The sequence below is a fragment of the Barbus barbus genome, assembly GCF_936440315.1.
Source record: "Barbus barbus genome assembly, chromosome: 21".
Classification (NCBI taxonomy): domain Eukaryota; kingdom Metazoa; phylum Chordata; class Actinopteri; order Cypriniformes; family Cyprinidae; genus Barbus; species Barbus barbus.
Window position 1 is genome coordinate 21,090,232 of NC_136749.1, and position 21,791 is coordinate 21,112,022.

Here is a 21,791-nt window from a genome sequence, read left to right on the forward strand (position 1 = left end):
CATACTAAACACATTTAAATGAGCAGACATGGTGAGAAATCTTGAGGCAATAAAGGTTATGCATTTGCTTTAGGAATGTCTGGATTGGTATGATACGCATACAGTAGACATGCAATGTATTACATGTTCAGTAACAGAATAATGAAGCAATGCACGTTTTTAGTCCATTTTAAAAGTACAATAGTCTTAGACTAAAAGGATGAACACAATTTGATAATAAATATCAGGATAAGGATAAGTTCTTGCATTTTGGAAAATGGCCTTATGTGCACTGTTGGCCTATATGATCTATCATGACAGGAAGATGGAAACCATCAAGACTGTTGTTGTTCTCACATTGCTATTGTCTACACTGTTTCTTTCCCATGCGCCTGCAAGCTTCCTGCCTAATTCACCTGTTCTACAAGAGTCTATCTTTCATATCATAACAACATGTCAATGTGTCCAAACTAATCACTTTTCAATCATGTACACACCCTTTGAGCTTTCATGCCAAGGTGCTTTGTCAACCGAGGAATAGGCAGTGATCCAGAGCAATTATACAAATCTGCGTATGCAAGAGTTAAAGCCAATGATGTTTTAACATGAAGTGTAATTGTAGGCTATTGCTTTATTTTTTAACATAATCCAGTAATATCCAATTCCTGCAGGTGACACAGAAACAAAACAACAGCAGGATGACAGACGGACGTACTTCAGAAGGAAACAAAATCCAGCAATAATACTTGATATTTGAGATGAATTTATTAGGATTCTTTGTTAATAATGAATACATTTATGGAATACATACATTTCATTATAATGGTAACTTTTTCACAACATTGTTTTTTCACAACCATGTTGCGGATACAATACAGGAATCTTTCTCTACACAATTCTTAATGATTAAACATAATAATTAACAAGAAAATATATGTATATATTTATATATATGTATAATAGTACAACAGCCAAAAATAAAGTGCATACTTATTGTGTGCTCTACACTTAGCGCTCTAAAATGTTCCAGTGCTATTCAATAAATTGGAAAGCACTCCAGCTTTTTTTGGCAAGATTAAATCTATTGTCCGTCATAAGGTCATAACAACAGATTGCAACAGCACAGCTGTCTGTATCACTTATGAATACATATAATGCTAGGTAAAGCTAAATTGATATGAAAATCAAGGGCAATCCTTATGCTATATTCTCAGAAACATCCTATTATTATGCCAACTTTGAGAGCATTTAGGTAATAAGGAATCCAGATTGTTGAAGATTGGGGCTCCAATTGCTGCAGTCCACGATGCCATCCTTTTTTGCATGACACTCAGTTTGAAGCTATTGTTTGTAAATAATTAACTACTCAAATAGTGAAGTGAAGTGACATATGGCCAAGTATGGTGACCCATACTCGGAATTGGTGCTCTGCATTTAACCCATCCAACGTGCACATACACAGCAGTGAACACACACACACCGTGAACACACACCCGGAGCAGTGGGCAGCCATTTATGGGTTCAGTGCCTTGCTCAAGGGCACCTCAGTCGTGGTATTGAGGGTGGAGAGAGCGCTGGACATTCACTCCCCCCACCTATAATCCCTGCCGGCCCGAGACTCGAACCCGCAACCTTTGGATTACGAGTCCGACTCTCTAACCATTAGGCCACGACTTCCCCCAAATATAGGTCATCTATTGTCTCTCCTAAAACATAATTAGTCGGTTTTAAATTTTTTACACTTTTTGTTATAACGGCTCCAATGGTGCCAATAAATTGTAGAAGTACTGCAGTTTCTAACTATCTGTGCTCTTCCAACCAAATTTCATTAGCACTTCACCTGTCTCTTTTATCTCTAACCATTCAAACTTTATTTTTTTGACTAGCTATGATCCTGTCAGGTAGCTCATAGCAACTTTGCTAACGTCCTGTTTCCACTCTTTTGTGCTGTCCCAGTGGACAGGTCTGACTTGCCTTCAACTCACAAATATCTCCTTCACATCTCACAAGCCTTCTTTCTCTCCCATTCAAACATGCGACAAAGGCTCCGTTTCCACAGGACTGTCCTTGAGAAACTCTGATTCTAGATCGCAGAGTATGCATGTTCTGCTGCCCCTGGTTTCACAAGCGACATTTTTTGTTCAAGTGCTCGCACTCCCATCTCTCCTCCAGGTAAGAACTTCATCTATAGCCAGGTTTACTGGCCTTGGATGCCTTTCCCAGGGCTCTGGCTCTAGCCCTTACCAGGTTCCTGTAAAGTCAGATGGGTTTGTTATTAGTAATGGTGTTAATGAGAACACATTTGCAGAATAAGGTGTGTAAACATGAATTTCATGATTTGTGTAATGTGGCCTTACCTGAGGAAGGTTATGACGTCTGACCGAGCCCCAAGGGAGGAAGACTTCCCTAAAACCAGAACTCCTGGACTGGCATTTTCTGAGTTATTTAGGGCAGTCAGGTGATCTGATTTGGGTTGTTCCTGTTTTTCAGGCACAGGTTTAGATGGGTGAACCAGCATGATGGCAGGATTTTCAGAGCTTGGAGAAATATGTGCAAAATTAGACAAAAAAAAAACATTCCGGGAAGTAAATGCATCAAAATAAACACTGCATTGTTCTAGATGACTGCTATAATGGCTAATAAATCTATTAAAAAGTCAAAATGTGTTGGGGAAGCCACTTCAGACTTGTAGCTAGAAGGCTAATTACAATTTCAAGTTTGGATGAAAAATGATCAGTTGCTTCTTCCATTACATCATGTCTTTATAAACAGCATATAATGAAAGATTTGGTGATGCTACACCAAAACATGTTTGGTTGAGCTACATTGCTACTTGTTAAGAAAAACTAACTTTTTGAAAATGCTATTGAAAATCTAGAAACATTAGCAGCATTGTAGCTAGATAAGGCCGTTTACACCAATGAAAAATATAATTGGAATCAATTTCAGAATGACTTTTTTTGGCCGATGACTGATAAAGACCAGTTAAGACCAGTTAACAGTTGGTTTTAGCTGTTTTTTCCCAGCATTTAATAGGAAAGTAATTCAGTTTTTGCGGCCAAATCAAAACTATCATCTATTTGGTTGTCATAACAACAAAACAGCATAGTTTATGGATACGTAACAGTGGTTAAAAGCTGATAATAGATAAGACTGCTTTAATGACTAAGCAGCCTGTCATAATGACAGTTTTTTTTCTTGCGGTATCAAATAGCAGTCATGGGCTGAAAACCATTAGCTAAAACCCTGACTCATTAGATGAAACTCTCTCCATTTTAGTAATTCTAATTCAGAAACGTTCTCCTGTCATATAGTGTGAATTCTCCAGCAGTGTTTGTCTGGTATCACCTCACGCCCTCATGATAACCCCACACGCCCTAATCGTGCACCCCACCCTTGCATTAAAAATAGCCTTCTAAAGAAGAATGACTGTCACTTCCCACAAATTTGCACATGGCTGTCACTTGATCAATAAGGTGCAGGTGAGAAATAAGGCTCACCTGTATTGACAGAATGCATTGCATGTCTGATCTGCAGGACTGGAACAGAAACAGCGGCCTGTAGCCCTGCGCCGGCGAGCCAACGGACTGCCCAATCCATACACTGTGGTCTTACTGTGCAAGAGAGGAGACACCCAGAAAACATCCAGTCATTTATTAACTCATCAGAGAGGGAATCACAGGAATAAAAGACAATGGGACTTTGTACTTTTTTTACTTTAAGCATGATAATTACAACTAACTGGCGCCAAAAGTATTCTAGATAAAAAGCAATAAAATGCACAATAACTCAAAAGTGAATATTTTTGAACTATAAAAACACTCTCACTGAAGTCACAAATGTGCACTGGTTTATTGAAACGGAAACAGATTTACAGAATACGTCCTTAATGTTTCCTTTTGGCCTCTAAAGAGTCTTCGGCATTGGTTGAACTTCTGCTTTGGTTTACTTACATACGGTTTACGCAGGTTAGCCCATGCATGGGTGAACACTCACCTTGGTGTGTTCACCCAGATGATGTCCAGATGGCAGAAATAGTGGCATTCCGAATCCAGCTGGTTGTTGCAGGAGCAGCGTTTGCTCCTGACCCTATGGGTTGCAGATGGGTCACTCAGGTCAGTCTGGGGCACTAGAGGCAACCCCCAGCCTGCAGACAAGAGATATATTGCGGTCCATAAAACTTCCCGTAATCATTCTGGGCCAAAAAGCTCCAGCAGAGACTATAGTCTCAGAGAAATGATGAGCTCAGTACACCACATATTATTATACTAATATGATTTTGATTTATCACCTCACTCTATTCCCACTATTCTCTCCATTATCTTATGTAATGACAAACAAGGGCTCAGATGTTTGAACTTAACGAATAGCGGGCTGCTGTAAAGTTCACAGCTATTCACACATCTGTGCTGCTGAGCTGTCAATTTTGGCTTCAATTGTCGACACTGAGGCGACAGATTAGTACAAAATGAATATGAACCCCAGACTGTGTTCACATATTGTCAGACAGATGTTTAAAATTATAAACTGTATGAAACTGTATGAGTTTAAAGTGAGTTTAAATGTTAAAGCATCAAAGTAAAATTACAAATGTTTCATCTCAACAAGCTTGAGAATAAAGGCAAAGTTAAAAAGGTATTTAAAACCTCAAATTTAGATTTATAATAAAGTAAAATCCTAATTAAAAAATTCTAAAACCCTAATTTAAATGGGAAATATGTACAATGGATAATATATAAAATATCATATTTACAGTAAAAGACATATACAGTACATCACGTGAAATAAATACTAGAAATATAACACACATAAATGTTTTACCTTCAAGAAGAGTTGTGCACAAGGTGAAAATGAAGATCAGAGTAGTTCTTGATTCCATGTTGCATGTATGTTTCAATAGAAAGAAGTGCAGATGTTCACCTAAGCAATTCCAATAGATCTTACACAGCTTCAGGTGCTTGTCTAATGTTGAGCTGTCCTGTTTGGCCACACTTATAGCTCGTGCTATGCACCACCCCCCACTAGGCTGGCTGTTGTGGGTGTTAGTTACACAACTCCAGCTTGTCTTCACACTCTGCAAACTCCAATTCTCTGCTACCCCCTCGACAAACAGGGTCACTGGATTGTTTGTGAGGAAGAGACCCAAGCTCCCGAACAATGATGATCAAGAGTAAAAATAAATAAATAAAAAAATAAATTTTTTCTTGCCTGGAATTTAACAATGTGGATCTAAATTGACTAATGGGACTTGGGGTTGGAAGAGGGTTGCTGTGGAGGGCCAGCAGGAAAAGAGGAGTCACAAGAGGATATCAGCAGGTTTGCTGCTTTGCATGAATTCTGTTGCATGCACTTTGCAGGGAAAGACAGCGTCCCGTGGAAAGAAGGAACATTCTTGAGGGCAGCTCCTGTCTATGAGGTCCAAGTGTGGGTGGACAGTGGGTGAAAGAAGCTTCCTATGCCCTCTGGCCACTATTTGTTTCTGATTATACAAATTAGTCAGAGATATGAAAATGTAATTCAAAATTGATTTGATTATTTTGTGTTGCTACATACAGGGACAGCATAAACCAGTTCATTTCCTTTAGATATTATTAAAGAGCTGTTGTGGTACTTTGATAAAATGCAACATTTATGCATCGCCTTGTATAAAATTGTGTCATAAATCGTTTACTTAATGCCACCACTTATATTATTTATGATATTTCAATAATCTAAAATGACTGATCTTTTAAGGTTTCTGAAAATCTGAAAGTACAATTATAGAGTTATTTATAATAGATAACTAAAACTAAAACCATAAAAACATTTAGTTTACTAAAGCTCATTGAAATATTATTATATTATTATAAATATATTATTATTATAACTTATTTTATTTTAGTTTGTTGCCAAGGACCAAGGAGACATTTAGCATGTTCATTTAGTTTAATATACTAAAACCTAAAAAAAACTAATAAAAATATTTTAAAAAGCAAAACTAATAAAAGTAAACCCAAAATAGGCTAAATGTAAGGTTTCCTATTTTTTTAATTATATTTTTATATAATATAAATAATAATACTACTATATATTTACTAAAACCACTATTGCAGGTGCATATTAAAAAGCAATCACTAATAAAAAATAAAATGACAAAAAGACACATTTTAACTAAAATTTAAATGAAAAAAACAAGTAGAAAATCTTACAAAAACTGTAATAGTATCTCCATTATACTAAAATAATAGATAAAAATAATAAAATAAAATAAAGTCATTTGCATAAAAATAGAATGCACTGTAAGACAAAAGCATAAATGCAAAGTAAATTAACATTTTAATAAAATAAAACGTAATAAAACTATAAAACTACCACTATAAAAATACATTACATTGTATGAGTGACAATAAACGTTGAGTGCCTCTGCACTGTCAAAGAAATCTGCCTTACAGGAACTGAAGATGAGCAATGTTCATTAGCGCATGAGCAAAGTTGGGTTTCCGTGATGGTTTGCCGTGACCAGTGCAAAGATAAGACACAGGGGCACAGCCTCGCAGGTATCGGGCTGAGTTTGCAAATGCAGCCCCCTAGCGTGGGATGTGCACACAGTGTCCATTCACGGACTTTCCAGCACATGTGTACTGAGAGTCAGCAGCAGCCGCTGTGGGTCATGCAAATGCATCATAAAATAATCTCACCACATACTTTGATTAGCATGTTTTATCAATTGCATCGTAAAACCCAGATGAGAGTTTGCTGAAGCGCTTCGCTCATTGCAGCTGAGAAAAGTCCCTCATGCTGATAGGAATATTAATATGGAAATCTTATTGAATTACTAATCTGGACATACAGATTGCATACATCATCCCACACTCAGATGGAAAGATTTTATGCACTGCAAATATTTCGAATTGTGAAGAACAGGACGCATTAAATCACTTTTATATTTGACAGTCTTAAATATGTTCTTGAAAACTTGGTTAACTTTTTTCCATGCATAAATTTGAGCTCATTTGCATCCTGTTCAAATGTGTTTTGATATAAATATCGTTTTGTGCTATTTATGAGCAAGAAATGAGCTTTAGCAGACATTTGGCAGAAAGTTTTCTTCTCAGTGCTGCCAAATCATATCTTGTGCAGATGGATGAAAGAATGTGTGACACTGTGGAGGAAGTCACTGCAGAGTAATAGAACACTTTCCTCTGCATTCCACAGACAGAGGAAATGTGCTCATCCCTCCAAAATCCTATCATGTTTCTTTCCGGTCTCTTCCTTCAGAGCATGTTGATCAGAGAGCTGCTCTGAGAAGGGGAGGGGAGTGAACTCTGATTAAAGACAGTTGTTACATTTTTATCTTCTTTATCATCCTTGAAGAACAGTTAACACAAATTATGAATTTTTATACGATAAACTTTAGTTCACAGCACTTCAAGGAATTCTTGATTCTGATTGCTCAGTCGCAGTATTACGCAGTACATTTACATTTACTTTTATTCATTTAGCTGACGCTTTTATCCAAAGCGACTTACAATTGCTATATATGTCAGAGGTCGCACGCCTCTGGAGCAACTAGGGGGTTAAGTGTCTTGCTCAGGGACACATTGGTGTCTCACAGTGGATTCGAACCCGGGTCTCTCACACCAAAGGCATGTGTCTTATCCACTGCGCCATCACCACCCCTGCGCAGTATTCTTCATTTAAAATGTATGAAACATTAAATATATAACTAAACCTTATGAGATTTCCTACACAGTTGAGCTAGTTTCATATCTATTTCAGTCTTTTTCGTCTCACATTATCAATTCCATCTCAAAACAATATTTCAGTTACATTTATTTACTTATAAGTAGCCATAATGAGCTTGACAGTATACAATATTCAGGCACTGAGTAACAGAAAATGACTGCATATTAACCTTGATTTATTTCATATCTAATGACTGTTTAAAATTTAAGGTTGGATTTATGTTTCTTTTTTTTTTTTTTTTATGTTTACCAAGGCTGCATTTATTTGATCAAAAATATAGTAAAAACGGTAATATTGTGAACTATTATTACTATTTTAAAAAACAATGATAAAGTGTTTTAATGCATTCTTGTTGAATAGATGTATTAATTTCTTTCTTTCTGACCGATCTCAATCTTACAGAATCCCTCACGCTCTACTAATATGTGTAATGTTTAACCTGTTGCTTCAAACAGTGCACAGTTAAAATACTTTATCCTTGTTATCACAGTAAACAGAATAAAAGACACTTGAAGCTTAGCAGGATTTATATAATGATTAACGATTAAATATTAAATTTTCCTGGAAATGTTTTTGGTTGTTTCATAAATGTGTGACATTTAAATGAAAGAATGTCATATTTTACGTAATAGCTATCGATACCGCTGCACATGAAACAAAATAAAAAACATTGATTTGTACATTTGTACTTGAACTTCCTGTTCATTTATATTCATGCTACCACATCAAATTAGTCTGAAAACAGCAGCCACTCACTCATAAACGCACACAAGCACATGGTGTGTCCAGACTGTGGAGGGAGGGGATACTGTTAGGGTGTCGCTGTCCCCTCCTCCCATAAACACCTTTGTTTATCTTTAATTACTGTGTTTCTCATCCCTTCGACCGGTCCATGAACATTTAGTTTTGCTCCACGCTTTTCATCCTCAACCTCCCTCCATCAATGAGACTGACTGACTCCTCTGAGCTTTACCTTCAAGTAGTTTCACTTCCGGTTTCCTGTTTATATATAAAGGATTGCAGCAGAATGTTGGAGCCAGACCTGCACTTAAAAAATGTCAAAATGTCATAATTATACAGTTTTACCACAAGTTATAAGACAAATCATATACAAAAAATATCTAATTTGTAGTATATTTGAATTATTTCAGTAAAAATGATCAATTCGGCAAAAACTGTGTAGTTTTTCTATTCATTTTCTAATAGCATTTTTACTTTTAAGAAGTAGGAGTGTAATAAACACCCCTGCATAGCTTTGTGTTTATATCTTCCAGTGTTGTACAAAGACAATCCCATGCGTCACACTGTTGCAAAAACAGAGACTGAACATAAAATACATTGTTGTGGAGTGTATCACTTAATGGAATGGTTAATGTTTACACCCGATTGTATGCAAGAGAAAGTGATAACGATAAGGCAAATAAAGATACTGGTATGGCACTAACTGCACTGGGGTTGAACAACATTCAAATTTTATCACTTGACCCATTTAACCTGTAGATTTCCATTGATTAATGATTGTACTACTTACATTTTTGGTTGAGAATGATGACGACGCTGGTGGGATCATATAACTGAGCTCAATAGCATTCTTTCTATTTCATTTCTTATTGAAGGAAACCAGACTGAAACAGAACATTGTCTGTTCTTATTCAAACAGATCCTCAGTAAATGCTTATTTAGTAGTATGAGCAACTGATTAAAAGTAATAATCTAATATAAGATAGTCTGCATAAAATTAGTCATGAATGCTGAAACATTATAGGTGCATCTCAATAAATTAGAATGTCGTGGAAAAGTTCATTTATTTCAGTAATTCAACTCAAATTGTGAAACTCGTGTATTAAATAAATTCAATGCACACAGACTGAAGTAGTTTAAGTCTTTGGTTCTTTTAATTGTGGCATGGAGTTGATCAGTTTGTGGCACTGCTGAGGTGGTATGGAAGCCCAGGTTGCTTTAATAGCGGCCTATAGGTCTTCTGCATTGTTGGGTCTGGTGTCTCTCATCTTCCTCTTGACAATACCCCATAGATTCTCTATGGGGTTCAGGTCAGGCGAGTTTGCTGGCCAATCAAGCACAGGAACACCATGGTCATTGAACCAGCTTTTGGTACCTTTGGCAGTGTGGGCAGGTGCCAAGTCCTGCTGGAAAATGAAATCAGCATCTCCATAAAGCTTGTCAGCAGAAGGAAGCATGAAGTGCTCTAAGATTTCCTGGTAGACGGCTGCGTTGACTGTGGACTTCAGAAAACACAGTGGACCAACACCAGCAGATGACATGGCAGCCCAAATCATCACTGAGTGAGGAAACTTCACACTGGACTTTTGCAAGCAACATGGATTCTGTGCCTCTCCACTCTTCCTCCAGACTCTGGGACCTTGATTTCCAAATGAAATGCAAAATTTCCTTTCATCTGAAAAGAGGACTTTGGACCACTGAGCAACAGTCCAGTTCTTTTTCTCCACAGCCCAGGTAAGATGCTTCTGACGTTGTCTCTGTTTCAGAAGTGGCTTGGTAGCCCTTTTCCTGAAGACGTCTGAGCGTGGTGACTCTTGATGCACTGACTCCAGCTTCAATCCACTCCTTGTGAAGCTCTCACAAGTGTTTGAATCAGCTTTGCTTGACAGTATTCTCAAGCTTGCAGTCATCCCTGTTGCTTGTGCACCTTTTCCTACCAAAATTCTTCCTTCCAGTCAACTTCGCATTTAATATGCTTTGATACAGCACTCTGTGAAGAGCCACACCTTTCAGTAATGACCCTCTGTGACTTACCCTCTTTGTGGAGGTTGTCAATGTTCGTCTTCTGGATCATTGCCAAGTCAGCAGTCTTCCCCATTATTGTGGTTTCAAAGAACAAGAGATACCCGGAATTTATACTGTAGGGATGATCATTAATTGAAACTCAAATGCAAATATTCTAATATTTTGAGATACTGATTTTTGACTTTCATCAGCTGTAAGCTCCAATCATCAAAATTAAAACAAAAAAACTTTTGAAATGTTTTACTTTACATGCAATGAATCTAAAATATATGAAAGTTTCACTTTTTGAAATAACCTACAAGAAAAAAATGTTTTTTTTCCACGACATTCTAATTTATTGAGATGCACCTATATGTCTTTTGTCTTACTGTATGTTTATGCCGATAGCACAGTTTGTACTTGAATCTTTTCAGAGAAAAATTTGATGAAATGAGAGAGGGGCTTCAAGGTCTGTGCAACGTTCTCCACAGCAAACACATCTGTTACACACAGCTGTGGAACTCTACATGGATAAAACAAAATATTACATCACTGAGTTCGAAAAGTCTCAAGAACAACGAACTAAAAAAAGAGACACTTCTGAAATAGCCTTGGACAAACTGCCTTTAGGAAGTGAACAGATGATCTGCCACGTCTCAGACGCGAATGTTTTTCGCTTGGGAACAGAAACTCTTGCGGAAGCCCAGATATTTGACTCTACAGTGCTATCTTTTTCTCCCGGAAACTATAAAACCTGGTTGGAACAGGCCATGCATGTCTCCTACACAGCTCACATAAGTCCACCTGCTCAGGTCCCTGTGGGAGTGCTAGAAAATGAGAATGAAAGTGGCATGAATGAACAGACTGCACCATCTGCTGGTCGCAAAACACTGGACACCATCAGAAGCAGGTTTAGTAATTCCTGGTGTACCTTTATTGGTTCAGAAATGCAAAATGTCTGACAAATTTGGAGGGCATTTGATCCACCCAGAACTTCGGCTATTGACCGACTTCACTGAAACCCTGTCCAGTTTCTTAATTTCAAGTCTTGAGGTCATAACTAAAAAAAACTATTAACAAAAAGTGTAAAGAATAATAAAAATGACAATAGAAATCCCTTTGAAAACCAAAGTAAACAAAACATAGGCATTTTCATATTTTCACATGGCAATAAATATGGACCATAGACTTTCTATCTGTACAGAGACGATTTATCTAATCATTTAATTACTTGTATTATAAAAAATATGACTTCAGTGCAATTTCCCTGCAAGGCTCGCCGCCGAAACCTTTGTTTCTTGTCTATTCAACAGCAACGCCAGTCTCGTTTACTCTAATGTATAAAGAAAAACCTTTCGTTTCTTCAAATACCAGCTCAGTTGAAACACAAAAAAAAAAAATCTATATTCATAAAAAGAATTCACAGCCTTTTATCTTTGACACTTCAAGCAGTAAATCTGGACAGAAAAAGGCACACATCACTAGAATTTGCACAATACTGGACAAGAGACGAAATATTGGAATTACTCTCGATTGAAGTTTTCATCTTGGTCATTTAGAAATGTATTCATACCCATTCTTAATGTTTTGCACGTACAAGTTTTTTTTTCTTTTTTACATGTACATATTCAAATAGATATATTATGATTGCAATGTCAGTAAAGATACAGGAGGGACAGATGCAATCGATTTACAGAAATACTTTTTCCAAGAAAAAATGTGCATCATATTACAATCTTGAATATTGCAGAACAAACATTTACCAAGTTACCAATAGTATTGAAAATTTTGTATATAAAAAATAAGCGCATTACAAAACAAAACAATAGTAGTATTAGCAGTAGAAAGCATTTCAACATTGTGCACGGAGGCTTTTAAGTGCTATCTGGATCACCTTCCTGGTTCTGAGGAGCACTGCCAGATCCTGAACATCCTTCTGAAAAAGAGCCACGTCCCCTGAGTGGCGCCGCTACGGGCTTTTCCGTCTCACACAGCTGTCTGGTTTCACGTGAGGAACTCGCTGCTTCCCCCTGCGAGATCTTCTCGGCTCCTTCATCGCTGTCTGCTGCCGCTTTCCTGGATGTTTCGGGACCGAAGGTGCGAGTCTTTGTGGTGGAGCTCGAGTCACAATATTGCTTTCTGACCTTTGCAGTCCGTTGCTCCCCTCCACCTTGTTGTGAAGGAGGGAGTTTGGGTAACATCGAGCTTGTACTGGGACAAGACAGGTCAGACAGGCTGGCTCCCTCATCTTGGCTTTTTGTCCTGTTGTCCACCAGAGTTCTTTGCGGACTGGTTTCCGGAAGGGAGATCCATGGATAATCCCTCCTGGTGAGGGAAAAAGGGGAGTCCTCTTTGGGAGAGGTGGGCGAAGGGGTAGAGGATGACTGTCGTTCCAGTTTGGGGCGTGATCGGGGTCTGAGCTGCACCATTTGGATGCCCCCAATGGGAATCATGTGATAGGGCATGCGGGCTTGATTTTGGGAGTGTAAAGGTAGGTGGCTGAACATGCGGTCCACTGTCCGTGGCGTCACAGGACTCGGAGAGAAGTGTAGGGATGGGGAAAGCAGGCAGGGATCCGGGGGCATACGCTCCTGTAGAGTTGGTTGAGTACCAGGCTTGTCCTGTAGGGGGAGACATGGCATTGCAATCAAACTTGTATATTCCTTTGTTTTACTGCAAATCTTCATTTTTTACACTGCTTTACTCATTGTTTTTTTTTTTTTGACAAATATTTTTGACGAGCAGTTTTACAATGATTTGCATTGTTAATATTTGTCTTTTTTCATAATAATTTCCTAGCCAGTATATATTTTTAATTTAAACTTTTTTGGTTTGAGTTTAAAATATTTTCTGATTATCGTAATTTACACTTTTTGTTCATAAAATCAAAAAACATTAATCAACATTCATCCCACACAGGCTGACAGGAAAAAATTGCCTCTACCTAAATTCTTGTCAAAATATAAAACAAAGCATAAATACATAAATAAGAAAGTCTCACTGCAGTTTCCAGCAGAATGAAAATTAATGGCAGTAAAACACCAACAATTTTTCACACAATTTATAGCCCCTGGGGCAGGGTTGATTATTATTTTCATGCAGTTCCTTGCATAATACTATGTTATGACCTCAAAACACTTTTTACCATATGCATCATTTCTAAACTAATCACATAAACTGCTCCATATGTATGTCTTTTTAACAAAGTAAACTTCCTTGGTAGCTCAGGATGGTAGCTTGGTAGCTTCCTTGGTAGCTGAACTTAGGATGCACAACGCTTGGGTACGAGTCCCGTGAAACACAAAGACTTGTAAAAGTAAGCTAAAATGGCATAACTGCTCAATCAAATGTTTTATCTCAGGTTTGTCTTTGCCGTGATACATACAACCAATATAATAAAATGTTGCCACAACAACATTCATCTGTTTTAAGAAAACTGAGCTTTAATGTCACATTTGCCTTTACTAGGTAGAGTGTAGTAGGTGGTACATTATTTTCAAACACGACAATGCACTCACTTACTCCCGCCATACGTACAACAAATGTTGCCATAAAATTTTTACTTTTATCGCACGTTATTCTCTGCTAGGCAGGGTTTAGTAATTTAGGTGGTATGTTATTTTCAAATGTGACAACATTTACCTTTCTTTCCTGAACTGCTGCAATATGTACAACAATCAACATAACAATGTTGCCACATTCATGTTCATCTCATTTTTGTGCTATTAGCTATTACTCACTGGACATTTTACTTTGAAAGTGCCAAGAAGAAACGTAATATACTTTTGCAGAATTGTCATCACAGGCACGGTTTTCCAATAAGCCTGTATTGAAAACGTTATTTAAATTGTATTGCATTACCCACCTTTTGACCCTCATTAGCTGGTGTACTAGGCTCCCAGTGAAGCCCTGCGGGTGAGCTGTGTGGCCGATGCTGGGGCTTTAGGGGTGTATGAGAGGAGACAGCTCTTGCACTTCTGTACCGAGCCGGGGATACAGGCCTCAGAGGTGAGAGAGGCCTGAGAGGGGAGAGGGCTCTGATGGGTGACGGGCCCCTCTCTGGGGAAGGAGAGAGATGACGGCTGGGTGAGGACAATTCAAGCCTTGGAGACAGGCTTCTAAGGGGAGAGCCTTCACTGCTAGGGGAGAAGGTCCTCGGGGAAACCTCCCAGCCCTTGCGGGAGAACAACGCCCTCTTGCTGCCTGGAGACCCGGCTCGTATGCCAGGCCACGGTCTGTGGGGTGAGAAGTATTCCTCTTTGGCTGTAGGGTCAGAGGGCTCAGTCTGTGAGCTTTGGCCACTTTCAGAGAGGTCACCTGTGGATTGGCGAGTATCAGTGGAACAGGCTGAAGATGGTTCATCGTGGGAAGAGAAGTCTTCTTCCTCATCCTCATCATCTTCTGCTTCAGAATCTTCAACATCAGAGAACTGGTGCCCCTCCTGTTCTTCTGACTCACACACTCGCTCCTCACTGCCCCCTGTTGGACAGAAATGAATGCGTTCATAAATGTATTAAAGGTGTCAACACACAAAACAAATAGATTCAACAGTAACACTTTACAATAAGGTTCATTAGTTTACTACATTAGTTATCATGAGCTAAGAATGAACAATACTTCTACAGCAATTATTTATCTTAGTTAATGTTTTTATGCATTTTTTATAGATAGGACAGTGGAGAGAGATGACAGGAAAGCACTGGGAGCAGAGAGGGAGCGGGATTGGCAAAGGACCTCGAGACGGGAATTGAATCTGTAATTTCTAGACCGGACTACTTGCAATGCTCTTCTAGCTGGACTTACATCATGCAAAATCAAATCTTTACAAATGATTCAGAATGCAGCGGCACGACTGGTCTTCAACGAACCCAAAAGGGCCCATGTCACACCTGTCTCCATCTCCCTGCACTGGCTCCCGGTTGCAGCTTGCATCAAGTTCAAGACACTGATGCTTGCATATAGAATAGCTACAGGCTCAGCACCCTCCTACTTCTGCTCACTTATGAGATCTGCGAGTGAGTGACGCCTAACGGTGCCATCACAGAAAGGCACAAAATCACTTTCCAGAACGTCTTCATTCACTGTTCCTGGCTGGTGGAATGAACTTCCTACCCCTATCCGGAATGCTGAATCCCTGACAATTTTCAAGTGACACCTGAAAACTCATCTCTTCCGTCATCGATTGACTTCATCTTAAAAACAACAACAACAACTACTTTGCTTTCCTTCCTTAACCTCTCCCTGTCTAGTTAGTATTTACTCTGAACAATGCCTGAAACTTTGTATTGCAATCACTTCCCGTGTCTATTTGCCTCGTTATAATGAAGTCGCTTTGGATGAAAGCATCTGCTAAATGAATAGATGTAAATGTAAAAAACTACAAGGCTATTGGTGCCGACTACCTTAGTTCATTTTAATTTCAATATCACCAAGGCTGCATTTATTTAATCAAAATCAAACACACACACGCACACACACCCACCCATCCATCCATCCATCTTTTAGTTTTAGATTTTTAGTACATTATGTTAATAATAACAACAACCTTGGTCACATGATCCTTCAGAAATCATTCTAATATGCTTATTTGGTACTCAAGAAACATTTACTATTATTATTAAATGTTGAAAACCGTTGTATTGCTTAATATTTCTGTGTAAACTGTATTTTTTTCAGGATTCTGTGAATGGAAAATAAAAAAATTTGTAACATCAATTATAAATGTCTTTACCATTACTTTTGATCAATTTGAAACATCCTTGAAAAAAAATTAAATAAATAATACTAACCCCAAATATTTGAACGGTAGTGTATAATGTTTGAAAGGTATGTGGCAACTTGCCTCATCTTAACATTTATGAAAAATTTACTTGTCCTGAAAACACAATTCAAACTTTTGGATAAATTCTTCATTATATAGTTGTTCTTTGTCTGAATGTATACAAGATGTAATTGTTTGATGAACGAGTGAATACAATAAAACCACAACAAAAATCAGGAAAATACACATGTATCATTTTGACACAAAGCTCTTGTGACAACAAGCCCCAATCTCCTCTCATAAACTCTCATTAATCCCCCATAGAAAGCTATATATAACATTCAAAATGCTAAAAAAAATCTCTTTTTGAGTTGTGCTTCATTCATCAGCTCCACATTTAAAATCTAGTGAATGGAGTGTGGCTGAATGGAATGTCCTTGTAGCTCTTAGATGCACTGAGAATGAAAAATGTCAAGAAAAAGACGAAGTAAGAGAGAGACAGACAGGGAGAAAGGCAATTTTCAGTTTTGGCTTTATATAAACACGGTAAACTGAAGGTCAGTCTTGCTTCTCTTTATGGCAAACTATTTTCATTGGCTTCGTTCAACTTTCAAGTCTGAAAGCACACCGCAAGGTTGACATCACTTCTGCACCAATGAAGCAAACAAGCTAAAAAATATCTGGATATGGTGGAATATGTTCTAGAATTAGTCTGTAGCCCAAAGGGTGAGCAATTTAAGGTTTTGAAATTTATACTTAACTATACCACAAGCCATCTACATTTTCAATGTGCAAAGTATCATATGAATGTAATATAACACACTAAACTACGCCTGAATGCAAGGAATCCTTACTGAGAACTGTGGAAGATGGCTTAAATGATCAAACTGCAGTTACATTCTCATTCACACCCCTAATGTCCATCAAACCACAAAAACTCTTTTTGGCAACCCTACCTGCTTCCTCAGACTCCAGCTCATCCACAGATGACTCTGACACACCCATCTCCAGGCATTTCTTGCCGTGGGCCTTAGACTTCATGTGTTTGGTAAGGTTCCCTTTGACGAAAGGGTATTCTCAATTACACAGAATACAAAAATCACATCTTTTTGTGACAAGAACACAAACACAGAGGAACTGTGACGTAGCTGGATGGGATGTGTTTAAAAAAGATATACAGGTCCTTCTCAAAAAATTAGCATATTGTGATAAAGTTCATTATTTTCTGTAATGTACTGATAAACATTAGACTTTCATATATTTTAGATTCATTACAACACAACTGAAGTAGTTCAAGCCTTTTATTGTTTTAATATTGATGATTTTGGCATACAGCTCATGAAAACCCAAAATTCCTATCTCAAACAATTAGCATATTTCATCCGACCAATAAAAGAAAAGTGTTTTTAATACAAAAAAAGGTCAACCTTCAAATAATTATGTTCAGTTATGCACTCAATACTTGGTCGGGAATCCTTTTGCAGAAATGACTGCTTCAATGCGGCGTGGCATGGAGGCAATCAGCCTGTGGCACTGCTGAGGTGTTATGGAGGCCCAGGATGCTTCGATAGCGGCCTTAAGCTCATCCAGAGTGTTGGGTCTTGCGTCTCTCAACTTTCTCTTCACAATATCCCACAGATTCTCTATGGGGTTCAGGTCAGGAGAATCGGCAGGCCAATTGAGCACAGTAATACCATGGTCAGTAAACCATTTACCAGTGGTTTTGGCACTGTGAGCAGGTGCCAGATCGTGCTGAAAAATGAAATCTTCATCTCCATAAAGCTTTTCAGCAGATGGAAGCATGAAGTGCTCCAAAATCTCCTGATAGCTAGCTGCATTGACCCTGCCCTTGATAAAACACAGTGGACCAACACCAGCATCACTGACTGTGGGTACTTGACACTGGACTTCAGGCATTTTGGCATTTCCCTCTCCCCAGTCTTCCTCCAGACTCTGGCACCTTGATTTCCGAATGACATGCAAAATTTGCTTTCATCCGAAAAAAGTACTTTGGACCACTGAGCAACAGTCCAGTGCTGCTTCTCTGTAGCCCAGGTCAGGCGCTTCTGTCGCTGTTTCTGGTTCAAAAGTGGCTTGACCTGGGGAATGCGGCACCTGTAGCCCATTTCCTGCACACGCCTGTACACGGTGGCTCTGGATGTTTCTACTCCAGACTCAGTCCACTGCTTCCGCAGGTCCCCCAAGGTCTGGAATCGGTCCTTCTCCACAATCTTCCTCAGGGTCCGGTCACCTCTTCTCGTTGTGCTGCGTTTTCTGCCACACTTTTTCCTTCCCACAGACTTCCCACTGAGGTGCCTTGATACAGCACTCTGGGAACAGCCTATTCGTTCAGAAATTTCTTTCTGTGTCTTACCCTCTTGCTTGAGGGTGTCAATGAGGGCCTTCTGGACAGCAGTCAGGTCGGCAGTCTTACCCATGATTGCGGTTTTGAGTAATGAACCAGGCTGGGAGTTTTTAAAAGCCTCAGGAATCTTTTGCAGGTGTTTAGAGTTAATTAGTTGATTCAGATGATTAGGTTAATAGCTTGTTTAGAGAACCTTTTCATGATATGCTAATTTTTTGAGATAGGAATTTTGGGTTTTCATGAGCTGTATGCCAAAATCATCAATATTAAAACAATAAAAGGCTTGAACTACTTCAGTTGTGTTGTAATGAATCTAAAATATATGAAAGTCTAATGTTTATCAGTACATTACAGAAAATAATGAACTTTATCACAATATGCTAATTTTTTGAGAAGGACCTGTATGCCTACCTTTGGTTTTAAAGGCGAAGTTGCAGTGCTTGCAGACATAAGGACGGACATCTGTATGAGTGCGAATGTGCTTTTTTAGCATGCTGGGCTTCTTGCAGCGAATCCCACATTCACCACACACATATTTTCCTCTCCCCCGACCCCGAACATATATGTAGTCCTCATTTGATTTATACCTGCTCAGGTGAAAGAGAAAGAGAAGGAGAGAGAAAGAGAAAAAGAGAGAGAGAGAGAGAGATAGAGAGAGAGACAGACAGACAGACAGATAGGTTAATAAAAATAATAGATTCATTAAGATGAATAATATAAAGATAGAGTCTTCACTTTGGCAGGATCCTGATATAAATTTTCCAAAGCACTGAATCCCTCATTAGAAGAGGTCTGGACTGCCACTATATATTTTCAGCACTTGTCAGGCCACTGATGGTCTCAAGAAACCATGATTTGGCTCAGACTAGGTGTTTTTTGCTGGCAAGACAATTCCAGTTGAGGACAGAGAGATAAAATTGGCCATATATAAAAACCTACTAACTCCATTTCATGCGTCTACTGAAGGTCTCTTACAAAATACATGTTTACCCAATATATAATGCATTGGACAAGAGATTTAGCTGTATTTAATGGCATTTCTTTATATTCTAAAACAATCAGGAATGTATAAAACAATGCTTTTAAAAGTAAACTTGTAGGATGAGAGAGAAAAAAACAGAGAAAGGCATGTTACATTGATGCTAAATACGCTAGAATTTGTAATTTGTGTTGAAGTAATTTGTGTTGAAGATTAACAATAATATATACATTAATTTTGTAATACTGTTGCAGTACTTGTGTGGTTGCGAGGCGGATTTTTGTTGTATTAGACTATTCTTTTTAGCAGACACATTAACCTAATCTAAGATAATAAGATAACTTAAATCCTCATTTCATATCTATATATTTATTTGGTATGAGCAGTCATGGAATAAACAGAAAACTGCAGAGCCAGTCAGTCAGTACTGCAAAATAAACCTCTATAGGATGATATGAACCAAAATGGTCCTAATTACCCTCTTGGGGTTAACAAACATACTTGATATATACTATAGCAACAAACATAAATCATTTTAAATAATACTTAAATTAAATAAAAATATTAAATATAAAAAATAAATATATATTTTACAAGCATATATATATATTTTACAATAATAAGTATATAATTTATTATATTTTTTATAATAATTATTATATATTTAATGTTCACTGTTCAAAAGCTGGATGTGACAATCTTTGTTACAGGCTTATGAGGCAATGCTGCGAGTCCCACAGTTGGAGAGAATATATTTATGCATAATTGCATTATTGACTGCTAGAGTATGAATCCTGATCTGATTTATGGCAGCTATGATAGCAGCAGGATGGGATGTGTTTTTATAGACAGCATATGCATTTTGAAAGCTGTCTGTAGGCTTTCATGAAAAGTGTAAAAATGGATGTGTGAAGAGAAAACGACTTGCTAAACATCTGTTTCTAGGTTAAAAAAATAAATAAAAATCTAGTACACTCCTATTTGTAGGACCCAGCTTTCATTCAGGACACTGCAAATGCAATCAGAGGGATGACATTAAAGTCTTTTAATATACAAACACACCTGTCGACTATTTTTAGAAAGCGGTCCGGTGCCTACAGAAAAACTGGCACCTCTGTCCTTCAGTAAGACAGTGTTCTGCTCACGAAGAAGAAAGCAAACAACAAATACAGTTATGAGAGGTGCAAAGACAAAAGGGTGCTGATGGATGTGAGAAGTTTTGGAGACAAAATGGAGTGTGTGTGTGTGTGTGTGTGTGTGTGTGTGAGAGAGAGAGAGACAGAAAGCGCAGAGACTTGTCATGTCCGCACTGAAGTTGTGCGGACATGAAATTCAATAGTTATTGTTTTTATTCAAGGTGATTTTTAATCTTGATGTTTTTACTTGTTAACTGTGCTATGCAGATTTAGTTGGCACAACACTAATGAGCAGCAGACTTCAAAAATAAATCTGCAGAGCTACTGTCTAAGTTATCAGCACTCGCTCTACACTCCATCCAAATTTATACCTTTGAGCAAGGAGTGAATTCTGCAGACAACTGAACAAGGCAGGATAAATGAAGTCCCTAATGATTCGTAGTCTCACCTGTACTACCATGTCACTCACACAGCAAATAAACAGAAAACCTCAAGCTGAGCAGCAACTGTGCTGTAATTGGCACTTACAAAAATGCACTTCCACGGCAGGAAGATAATGAATAAATTGCACTATTAGTACTCTATAATATGACTTCAAACAGCATATGCTATATAATTATAGTAACTATAACTATAGGTAAATGGAGTACAACATTTACCTATAGTATTATCTAATAATCAAAATAATTGATAAAAATAGCATCTGCTGTTTATGTATGTTTTGAAAGATGGCAGCTGGTTTGAGCTGGTTAAATCTGGTCCTCAGTTGGTCATGAGCTGGTTTATGCTGGTCCTGAGCAGGAGCTAGTTGCTCAACTAGGTTAGGACCAGCACATGACCATCTTAAACCAGCTCATGACCAGCTAAGGACCAACTACGGACCAGCTTAAACCAGCTGCCCTGCTTCAAAACAGGATATATAACCAGCATATGCTGTTTTTTACAACAGGGTATATAGGGAAGGTCAACTATTTTTAAATAATGCATTTTCAATGACAAGCTACTTGTTCCAATAAATAGCAGTCTAGTATGACAAAACGTTACATTACTATTTTTACAATATTGTATTGTTAGTAGCTTGTAGTATAGCTAACTATTTAA

The 21,791-nt window shown here is 38.1% G+C and overlaps 2 protein-coding genes across 2 annotated transcripts in view; both read right to left on the bottom strand.

Annotated features, from left to right (window-relative positions):
• Positions 1 to 2,160: 2,160 nt before the first annotated feature.
• On the bottom strand, positions 2,161 to 4,893 carry LOC306887826 (uncharacterized protein; the record flags this gene model as incomplete). Its single annotated transcript, XM_079445831.1, has 5 exons — positions 4,801 to 4,893; positions 3,976 to 4,126; positions 3,480 to 3,593; positions 2,337 to 2,516; positions 2,161 to 2,230 (listed from the first exon to the last, which is right to left on the bottom strand). The coding sequence occupies exons 1-5, from the start codon at positions 4,856 to 4,858 to the stop codon at positions 2,161 to 2,163; spliced, it is 573 nt and encodes a 190-aa protein (XP_079301957.1). The 5' UTR covers positions 4,859 to 4,893.
• A 6,469-nt stretch (positions 4,894 to 11,362) lies between these two features.
• LOC306887493 (transcription factor HIVEP3-like) overlaps positions 11,363 to 21,791 on the bottom strand; it is a 66,087-nt gene continuing 55,658 nt past the window's right edge. The window contains exons 4-7 of the mRNA XM_079445252.1: positions 18,987 to 19,162; positions 17,167 to 17,268; positions 14,315 to 14,928; positions 11,363 to 13,070 (exon numbers count right to left, since the gene is read on the bottom strand). Of these exons, the coding sequence (XP_079301378.1) occupies positions 12,324 to 13,070; positions 14,315 to 14,928; positions 17,167 to 17,268; positions 18,987 to 19,162 (1,639 nt within the window). The 3' untranslated portion in view covers positions 11,363 to 12,323. The remainder of the gene's footprint in view (positions 13,071 to 14,314; positions 14,929 to 17,166; positions 17,269 to 18,986; positions 19,163 to 21,791) is intronic.